Source organism: Pseudorasbora parva, chromosome 2, assembly GCF_024679245.1.
Source record: "Pseudorasbora parva isolate DD20220531a chromosome 2, ASM2467924v1, whole genome shotgun sequence".
Classification (NCBI taxonomy): Eukaryota; Metazoa; Chordata; class Actinopteri; order Cypriniformes; family Gobionidae; genus Pseudorasbora; species Pseudorasbora parva.
In genome coordinates this window covers 36,166,182-36,177,141 of record NC_090173.1, presented here as the reverse complement: position 1 = coordinate 36,177,141, position 10,960 = coordinate 36,166,182, and the positions used below count along the sequence as shown (strand labels likewise).

At 37.1% G+C, this 10,960-nt stretch overlaps 2 protein-coding genes across 2 annotated transcripts; one reads left to right on the top strand and one right to left on the bottom strand.

Moving 5' to 3' along the window:
- Positions 1-48: 48 nt before the first annotated feature.
- On the bottom strand, positions 49-5,619 carry scpep1 (serine carboxypeptidase 1). Its single transcript, XM_067418570.1, has 13 exons — positions 5,454-5,619; positions 3,950-4,089; positions 3,680-3,769; positions 3,352-3,507; positions 3,194-3,268; positions 2,919-2,991; positions 2,686-2,723; positions 2,203-2,331; positions 1,983-2,076; positions 1,783-1,896; positions 1,552-1,689; positions 459-622; positions 49-316 (listed from the first exon to the last, which is right to left on the bottom strand). Exons 1-13 carry the CDS (start codon positions 5,512-5,514, stop codon positions 254-256), a joined length of 1,335 nt encoding a protein of 444 aa, XP_067274671.1. The 5' UTR covers positions 5,515-5,619; the 3' UTR covers positions 49-253.
- A 63-nt stretch (positions 5,620-5,682) lies between these two features.
- Positions 5,683-9,651, top strand: coil (coilin p80). Its single transcript, XM_067418563.1, has 7 exons — positions 5,683-5,959; positions 6,069-7,134; positions 7,858-7,947; positions 8,241-8,288; positions 8,365-8,434; positions 8,569-8,657; positions 9,445-9,651. Exons 1-7 carry the CDS (start codon positions 5,709-5,711, stop codon positions 9,502-9,504), a joined length of 1,674 nt encoding a protein of 557 aa, XP_067274664.1. The 5' UTR covers positions 5,683-5,708; the 3' UTR covers positions 9,505-9,651.
- Positions 9,652-10,960: the final 1,309 nt, after the last annotated feature.

Genomic DNA, 10,960 nt, shown 5'->3' with positions numbered 1-10,960 from the left:
TTCCTTTAAGCTAAGTTGTTTCATGTAGATGTCAGAATTCAAACTGTATAAAAATTATGACTTTATTGTTTGCACACATTCAAATGTACACATTTTACAAGACAGACATTGAAATATGATTACATTAAAATCTCAACCAAATGTAAAAAAAAAAAAAAAAAAAAGAGACATTTTCCAGTCTTTTATTTTGGTAAAATAACTGTTGATTGTCTAAAAGTGGTTCACAAGCCAGTTTATGTCTGAATAAGATCCATCACTCCTGCTGAGTCACCATCTTCAACATCCGTAGAGCCATCAGCCCCTGGTCAGATGGGATCTGTGATGATGTAATGGACAAAGATGTTCACATACTCTCAACAAGACTAAAAATAAATACTATCATGTTAAAACTAACTGAACATAACAAAATTAAATATTACATTTTATAGACATTAAAATTACTGGCAAAAAAATCGTACCATATGTCCAGCTTTGAGGATCCAGTAGAAGGCAAAGTTCTTATAAGTCTTATAGAAAGCTCCAGTCTGGCTCTGAGATTGCGGGTCCTCCAATGCAGTCCATTTAATCTTGTTAAAGTACTGGAGTCCATCCCATTTCAGCTGTTTCACCCACAACTCTTGACCTGCTCATAAATAAACGCAAATCAAATCTGCAGTGCAGAAACACTCCCCTGAAAAACACCCGATTGTAATGGTTTTCATAAATATCAAACTTATGGATAAAACGGGTTACAAAAAGCGTACAGAGACATGGTTTCTTGGACAGGCTTGTCTCTAATTTCTTGACTACACAAGTCAGTGTTTGGTGAGTAGACAGTCTTTATTTTTCATGACCAATAAAGGTTGTGACACACTAAGGCGACTTCAAAGAAGTAGAGGCGACATATACTGACTGTAGTCGCCTCGTGCCGGCTACGAACGTGCCAAAAAGCTGTGTTTGAATGCTGTAAAGACTAGAGCCAACCAGCAACTGTCTATATTAGCACTTATTGATAGTTTATATTAGTCATACAAAAAGAGAAACCCAAACTAGGACAGCAGATATACAAACTGCAAGAAAAGCTGTGCTTGCTTAACATTTTGAATATCAATCATGTTTGATTCATTCCAAAATGTTTGCACATTGGAATGCTCAAGTAAAATAATGTAAAAATAATAATTTTCTTTATCTCAGGACATTTTTAATATAACTGATTGTATTATTCTGAAAGAAGAATGTCATATACACCTAGGACGGCTTAAAGGCAAGTAAATCATGGGCTAATTTTAATTTTTGGGTGAACTAACCCTTTAATGTATTTGCTCGCTTTCACCATCTCGTCGCTAAACTGAACAGCCAATCGGAGTGATCTTTCTCACTGACGGCCCTTTCACCGACATTATCCCGACTATAGAGGCAACATGTGGAACACACCTAAAACTAGCCTGAGCCGACTATCGGCTTGTTTGTGTCACGGCCCTAAGAGGACAAACTACCAAGTGTAAATGGTCTAAGCGCTAATCTAAAATCTGTTGGTGAAGAGTTGTCATTCTGAAATGTTGATGTCCTCACCCATTGTGTCCACAATGAGATCTAGCTGGCCATTGTAGACGGTGACATTGACACCTGCAGCCAAAAGCTGATCCACAATGTTCACCACAGGCTTCATGAAATCTCCTGCCATGCTGACAAACACAGCACCAGCTTGTCCTAAAGAAAAAGGTTGTGCTTACACTTCTAAAAATCACAGTGGTGTTTTTCTTACACAGACATACCTCTGTAAATCATAAAAAGAATAATTACCTCCCCATGTGACATTTTTTGGTATGACACCAAGCTTCTGTCTGATTGGCCCGTTCATCAAATCAGAAAGGGATTGACGGTGCAAAGGGCGAATGTGGCGCCGCTTCAGTGAGGCTTTAAAAAAACAAGACAAACTGATGCCTAAGACATTTATATAACAAACTGAAATTTGGAATAACAACGTGTGTTGAGTTTCTTACAGAGAAATCCATCCGCGGCTCCATCTGAACTAATCTTCGCCATCTCATCAGAGTCTTGAGTGAGGATGTTGTAGAAGTTAACACCATTTGTGTTCTGTAACAAAATATGTTGAGGAACTGAATGGATCACATGATGTTCATCCTATTTATTTAATTAATCAATAAATTAAGACCTAAACCTATTCCTGAGCAACAGGTCTGTAGAGCACGTTCAACACACCTGCTCCACCACATTCTCTGTGATGGACCACAAGTCAGTGGCTTTTTGGTACTGCCCCTGTCTTACAGCCTCCAGCACTGCTTTTGCTGCTTTAGTCACCTCATCCAGCCCATTGTCATCCAACAGAGACTATACACCACATCACAGACACACATCAGCAGTATTAAACTCTCATACCAAGTTATGCACAGTGAATAGCTACAAGGGGACATTTAACCAAGTCATCACATTAGAATGATTTCTGAAGGATCAGAAAATTCAGCTTTGATCACAGGATCATAGTTTTAATCATTTTAAATAAACACTTATCTTAAATTGCAATACTATTTTACAATATTACTGTCTTTACAATATTGTAAGCATAAAACAGTTTTACCAACCCCAAACATTTAAATGGTAAGGTATGTCAGATCATTACTGTTTTGATCATGCTAATCTAATCATGCTGAAGCTGTGTGAAGACGAGCCAGGTTAATCACTTACTGTGCTGTAAAGATAAGGACCCCATGTCATGACTGAATCTGCAGGAAAAACAAGCAATCAGATGTGGTTTTTGCTTGGGATTATCACCAGGTTTAGGCAGTCATGTGAGTCAGGACTATATATATGATGAATCATGATGAAGTAAACTAGTAAACTGAGATATAACAACTTAAAATCAATAAAAGACTACTGTACACAACCAGACTGAAGCTTGACAAGTTTTTCTTACACACCTATAGGAGAGATCCAGGAGTCTCCCAAAGCCACTCCGGCAAAGTTGCATTTGATTGAACCAGCTTGAACAGCCTAAAGAGAGAGGGAATTCAAATTCAGTTCAGATTAAAACAAGTATTCTAAAGATGCCAGATTTACTTTTGAGGAAGCAATCTGACTCCAGGCCTTCCCCTTTTAGATGAAAATAAGCAGAGCACATGACTTAAAATAATTTTATAAATGTTGCTACAAAATTGTCTCATGAAGCTTAAAGTGAGAACAAATATTACAGTACCTTTGTGAGCTCGAGGGAAATAGCTGCTGCCATTTTGCCTCCGTAAGACTCCGAAAATATATAGAAGGGAATACTCTGTTGGGGAGAAAAGTAAGATCTGATGACGAATGTGAAGAGTGTATCAAATTCAATCTGGTAGGTATTTTTGTTTTGCTTACTTGAAACTCTGTCTTGAGAGAGAAAAAGCTCTTGAGGAGGACCATCATGTCTGATGCCACCATCACTACGTCCTTGGTGAGGGCATCTTCAGTGTCTGTGTAACTGTATCCGGTACCCACTGGGTTATCCACAAATAGCACACTGGCTGCGCGCACCTGCATAGAGACGCAAATTTGGATGAACAATAAATTATTCACAGATTCCACAATAAGTTATTCATACAGAAACACTGGATCAAAACATGCAATATATTCCATATTTCCTGAAATAAACATCTCAATCTTTATTGCAGATATGAGAGTAGAGTCAATATATTAGTTTACCTACCCAAGAGGTTTCTCTCGATTTCAGGTCTATATCAAGAGGTCCAATTTCCTCAAAATTGCCAAAACCACAGCTAGATCCCCCAGGACCTCCCTAAAATAAACAGGAGCATGAGCAACCTAAGACATTTTTCAGAAAATGCAGGATGGATAAACAGGAGAAGGTCATGGTATAAAAGTTATGTCAATTCTGATTGAAAAAGCTTCCAGTGAGATATTTTCTTAATGTAGAAGATGTATATGACAGATCACACTGGTCAGAGGAGTGACTAACCTGCAGCCACATAACCAGAGGTAGTTCTTTATAACTGGCACTGGAGCTATTGGCGTAGTACAACCACCAGAACATATGAGCTCCATCACGCACATCCACATATCCCCATGATTCTTTGGCTTGAACTGGAAGACAACTACCTGTTTTTGTATTATAAGAACAACAAAAGTCATTATGTATTATTCGAACTTGGAGTTTTCGCAAAACTTCAATTGAAGGAGATTTTCTTAAGAGACCTTTAATGGACGACAAGAGTGAGGGGCGACGGGAAAGGAATTTGATTCCCGTAACGGTTCTTTTAAAGGAACTGTATGTAAGAAATATTTCAATAATCATAAAATGGCCCTGATATGTCACTAGACATTAAGAAATCATGTTAATTTCAAATACTTATATCACTGACAACAGTAGTCCGGCCAGGATTTTGTCATTTAAAAGTTGTTGTTGCAGCCCTCAACCGATGTTGATGTTGACATGTTGTGTTTTGGCCTAAAGCTCCGCCTCCAGATATGCCAGGGTTGTCAGATATGCTTTAGTTACCACAGCTGCAGCTACAAACGTTCCTGCTGGATCCTGCAGCCTATCTGGCAACCAGGGGGGAGGGGGAGAGGGGATACACCGCTCTACAGTCATTTGAAACTGATTGCAGTACCATTTTTGGCCACAATCTTACATACACTTCCTTTAACCTATTCTATTTCAGTCACATGATTCGTTTAGTAAGTTAAAAAAAGGCAGCTATTGTAATGCTCCTTTCGGTTTCTTTATTTCTTAACAAAAAATGTATACAAATAAAATGAAAAAAATTAACAAACACTATAAGCTTAATACACTATTAAGTTGCTATTAAGAACAACATAACACAACAGTCCAGTTTTTGGTTAATTCCGAGACGGACATGAGTACAGTATGGGTAATCAGTATATTGGGGATTCAATGAACAGTTCCAATTTATGCATTTTAAATTGAGAACTAAGCTGTACACTGTAAAAAAAAAAAGTTTACCTTTAGACAATTGTTTCAATATATATATTTTTTAATTTGTTGAACTTAAATTGTTCAAACACATTATTTCACTTCATTGTATTTTGATAGTTAAAAAAAATATCAAAGATCAACTGAAGCGTTTTTGATTCGATAAAAAGAACCGACTCATTCGAGTCATTCGTTCTGCCACAACTCCCAGCGCATGTTCGAAAACGTTTAAGGGAACAGAAATTTCAGGATAATTATACGGTATTCTTTTTTTTTTTTTTTTTTTTTTTTTTTTTTTTTTAAAGGAAATGGTTCACAACCCTATGGGCTGATTGATTTATTGGATACAACTGGAAACAATGGACAACATCTTTCGCTTTCACTTTTGATCTACAAAACAATTTATGTAATTACTCTCATGCTGCAATTGCACTCCCTAAGACAAATAACTATACAAAAAGGGTGCCTGTGCCTAAAACGATACAAGTAATCCCTAAAAGTGTAGTGTATACAGCACAATATTTCATACCTCCATGAAAGCTCAGAGAAAACAGCAACACAACCAGCATGCCAATCCACGACCGAGCCATTGTTATTGATCTCAAGCTTGCTCAAACAGGCTATCCACAGTGACCCACCGGCTATAAGTAGTCAAACCCAAACCTCTGAGCAGCAATGTGATGTGAGGAACAGCATCATATGACTTCGGTCAGCTGACGAACAAGGAAGTAACCCGCCGCTGTTCTCTTCCACATCGTCTTTATTCCGACAATACTGCTCAGGCATGGCCACCTCCAGTCTCAATTCGGCCAGAGTTAGGTTGTACTTTGATTATCCTCCTCCTGCGACACCCGAGTGTCGGATGTGTTGGTTGCTGGTGGACTTGAACAAATGCCGAGTTATCGCAGATCTTGCCAGCATTATAAAGGAAAAGTTTGGCTACAGCCGTAAGACAATTTTAGACTTGTTTATTGAGGATTGCTACCTGCCTTCCTCAGAAAGTATATATATAGTACGTGATAATGATAGTATAAGGTAAGAACTGCATTGTATAATATTATGGTAGACGATGTGCTAGGTCAAATAACGTTTTAAGGGTTTTAATATATGGTGATAAGTGTTTATTCATCGTCCCTATTGACAGGGTAAAGGTATCCAGTCTTGTTTATGTGAATGGAGATGAGGCTTACCAGAACTGTGAAGCACAAATCTCAAAGACCAAGAAAAGAGTGAGAGAGGATGAGACACAGATCTGTGAAGGTCTAAGTAAAAAGAAGAAGCATGAAGATGCTCGTAGCAATGGCTCTGCACCAGCAGATGATGGCAAAAAGAAGAAGAAGAAGAAGAAGAAGAAGAAAAAAGAGGTGAAAGAGTCAGCTACTAAACCTGCCACCCCTCAAAAGAACTTTGCAAGCCCCTCTACAAAAAACAACAGAAAAAGCATTTCTGCTGTCACCACCAGTGACAAAACAACTCGTACAAAGAATCATGAATCAACGTCAAATTCTTCAGATAGCAGTGAGAATGAATCTCGCAAAAAGGCTCCTCCATCAAAACCTAAACCCAAGCAGAATGGTGCAACCAAAAAGCCTGCTGTCGCTGCGCAGAAAGAAAGCACATCATCAGATTCATCATCTTCGGGCGATGTTAATAAATCCAAAAGCAACATCCCTTTACAGCCACTTCCTGTTACACCTAAACCATCTAGCACGAACTCAAAGTTTTCACTACGCACATCTCAACGTAGAGAGAGCTCCACAGATTCTTCCTCCTCCTCATCGTTGTCGTCACCCAGCCAAGTCAAACCTGTTGCCAAGAAATCACAAGCAGCAAGTCAACCCTCCTCAACCACTCAAAGTTCAGTTCAGTCAGTCTCGTCTTCTGTGTCTACAAAGCCCCAGGATAAGGCAGAGAGCTCAGACTCTGATACCAGTGAAATTGAGCTTGTGATTAAAAAACCAAACCTACAAGGATTGGGATTGAAAATTGCCGGGTTGAGCCCCGGCATTAGTGAGGCGGCTGGCAGAGACAGAGGGGAAACAAGAGGTCAGGAGAGAGGCAGAGGTCGAGGTGCAAATCGAGGCAGTGGGAGAGGAGGTTTTGGTAGGTCCAAGGGAACACCATGGAAACAAGACTTTCATTTCAGCTATGAAAATGGCGAGCGGCCGAAGCACAACGATTGTCTGACTAATGAAAGTTTTATTCTGCAGGTGAGATAAATGTAAAAATGTGATTCATTTGAAGAAGTGACTGTTACCCAAATCTCGCTAAATAACTAAATACATGCTATGCTGGCTGCTAACAAATTCTCCACTAAACCACAAAATATAGGGTTTTCAACCAGGGCTCTGTGAAAAAGATAACATGTAAATCATAGACCCGGTTTCACAGATCAGACTTAAGATAGTTCTAGACTAAAATGCATGTTTGAGCTGTTTTAACCGAAAGCAACTTGCAGTGATAATAATTTTCACAATTTTTGTCACACATCCGGACCTGGACAACACTTTAATATTATAGTGTTTTTTTTCATATATTATTATATAAAAAAGTTAAAATGTATTAATGGTATGTATTATTTATTGTGTTTATTAGAGATGCACCGATTATGAACATTTTGGCTTTTATCGATATTTTGTTTATATTTGAAAACCGATATACTTGTCCAAAATTGTAATCCATTTTTATCATATAATAGCCTGATCAAAAAAACTGTCTCACCCTTAAAAGCCTTATATGGCTGAAAAATAAGACTGCATATGTTGCACTTAACTGTATTTTTCTTTTTTTAAGTGATTCCAGTAAAGTATACATTAAAAATAAACATATGTATTGGCCAAAACCAATATGTTGGCTGATATATTGTGCATCCCTAATGTTTATTTATTTTTAGTTGTTTAGTTTTGAGAATCACTTGTTGTGTTTTGTTGTAGAATCCACCTGAACCAGCTCCCAAACGAGACTACACAGCTTTACCCTTGCTAGCAGCTCCTCCTGCAGTGGGTCAAAAAATTGCTTTTAAGGTACAATGTGATTTGGTAAATGATTATAGATTATTAATAAATTATTATTAATATCATAAAGTGTCTGAGATGTATATGATTATTTATGCTCAGTGATCCGAGTGATTCGATTATTTATTTGGCAGATGATTTGCTGTGGTAAGGGGTCAGGTGAAGGGAACAGCTGAAAGAAGAAGAAGATTTATGTTCAGTTGCTAGTGTTATACTTCCTAGTTGCATCAAATGTCTGTGTTCAGTTTTCCCTGGAGGAGATGTACTTTGAAGCTTTTTGGTTGTTCTTTCCTGTTTCATAGCTTTTGGAGCTGACTGAGAACTACACACCAGAGGTGTCTGACTATAAAGTAAGCCATTTTACACTTCATTAATGTAAATTGTGTTATGCGCACATTAAAAATAGTCTTTGCTGTTGTTATTTAGGAAGGGAAGATCATTGCATTCAATCCTCAAACAAAAGTGATAGAGCTTGAACTGCTCTCTCAACCTCAAGGTATAACCAAAATTTTGTAATATTACAACTGTTTTAGTTACCATATATAAATCTGACACATGGAGCTTGGGAGCTGCTTTATTGTGGGATATATTTCACTGCAGCAATATTTTATTTTGTAACATGTCTTTTAGCTCAAGCTGAACCTGGCAAATTTGACCTGGTATATCAGAACCCTGATGGATCAGAGATAGTAGAGTATGCTGTCACACATGGATCACAGGTACTGAATGCTCTCTTAAATGTTACATTAAGTCCACACCCACATCAAGTGGATTTTAGTATGGCTGGTACATTGAATTGACCAATCAGAATTCAGGGAAAGATTTATATATTAAAAAGGTTTTTTTATGCATTGTAAATGCATATGAAATATGAAGGTAAATTGTACTTGAACCAAGTAATTAGGTGAATGTGTATTACTTGTCCACTTTATAACCACTTCATAATTTTATATATATATATATATATATATATATATATATATATATATATATATATATATATATATATATATATATATATATATATATATATATATATATAATTTCCATTATTTGTAATTACAATGTAATTTGTAATTAAATTGACTTTTTGCTATTACCTTCTTTGTTGGTGGGGAGATGTTTTAGATATCTGCAAGATGGTCAGTGGTAGTCATATGAAAAATTACTAATTAGCACCACAACTAATTATTTCTCAAGCTCATGTCATTTGGTGAATTCAGATTTAGGATTATAGCTGCCACACATTTGACACAAAAGTGCATACTCTGTTTAAGTACACTACACTATGCAGTATATGTCCTGACAGTGCTAATGCAAACACTGTTTGGCAAAGCTCTAAACCCTCTTTTGTAATTTGGATTGTAACCCCATCCCCCAATCCCACACAATTGTAGCTTTCTGATTATCCCTTTTAATTGTTGAAGTGAATAAGGGCAGTTCTTTGTACAAGTGTGTATGCTGTGGTAGGCTAAAACAAGCCTGTCTTTGATGTCTTTACTGCAGCTGACTGAGCGCTGGGATTCTCTTCTGGAGCCCCGGCTCATTGTGGAAAATGTCGGATGATGGTCAGAGAAAACATGCAGCCTGAGCCACATCTATATGGATAACCTTTTTTATTTCTATGCTGTTTTGCTGAAACGGCTCATTCTAATGAAACTGTATTAACTTTTTATTTCATTCTTGATGTCAGTTAAATAAATACTTTTAAAAAAAATGAAAGTATTGGCAGTGACTGTTTATACAGTGATTACAAACAGCCAGCCTCTTGGCAAATACTTGTTTCACTAACTACTGTGGTGATTTTTTTTGTTTGTTTTTTTTTTGTTTTTTTTTACAAATATTACTTGCAGTGCATCCGTAAAGTATTCACAGTGCTTCACTTTTTCCACATTTTGTTATTTTACAAACTTATTCCAAAATTTAATAAATTCAATATTTTCCTCAAAATTCAACAAAAAATATCCCATAATAACAACGTGAAAGTTAGTTTGAAATCTTTGCAAAAATCAGATATACATAAGTATTAAGAGCCTTTGCTCCCTACTTTGTTGACGCACCTTTGGCACCAATTACAGCCTCAAGTCTTTGAGGATGATGCTAAAGCTTGGCACACCTATGTTTGGGCAGTTTCTTCCATTCTTCTTTGCAGGACTTCTCAAGCTCCATCAGGTTGGAAGGGAGTGTCGGTGCACAGCCATTTTCAGATCTCTCCAGAGATGTTCAATCGAGTTCAAGTCTGGGTTCTGGCTGGGCCACTCAAGGACATTCACAGAGAGAGTTGTCCCATTGCCGCTCCTTTGTTATCTTGGTTGTTTGCTTAGGGTCATTGTCCTGTGGGAAGATTAATCTTCGCCTCAGTCTGAGGTCCAGAGAGCTCTGGAGCAAGTTTTTATTGAGGATGTCTCTGTACATTGCTGCATTCATCTTTCCCTCAATCCTGACTAGTCTCCCAGTTCCTGCTGCTGAAAAATATCCCCACAGCATGATGCTGCCACCACCATGCTCTACTGTAGGGTATGTGTGTGTATATGTATATATATATATATGTAAATAAATAAATATATATATGTGTATATATGTGTGTGTGTGTGTGTGTGTGTGTGTGTGTGTGTGTGTGTATATATATATATATATATATTACACAACATAATTTGTGTATGTATATATTACACAACATAATTTGTGTATGTATATATATAATTTCCCTTAGGCCTTTATATTGCACACTATGCTGTGGTTGTGTTTTCTCCATTAGCCAGTAAAAACAAATGTTATACAGATAGTAATATGGATTAATAACAGTTGGAATAATATTAATTAAATCCTTTCAATTGGGCATATGAACATTAAAACATTTAGTATGAATAATAATGCCACAAATGCATTTTTTGTCCATTTCTTATGCCAGTGTCGCAAGACCGAAACCCTGGTTTTCAAATGCTTTATATGTGGTCCATGAAAACGTTTTGTTCTGTTAACAAATATCGAAGATGGTGTGTATAATAGCATACATGATGAT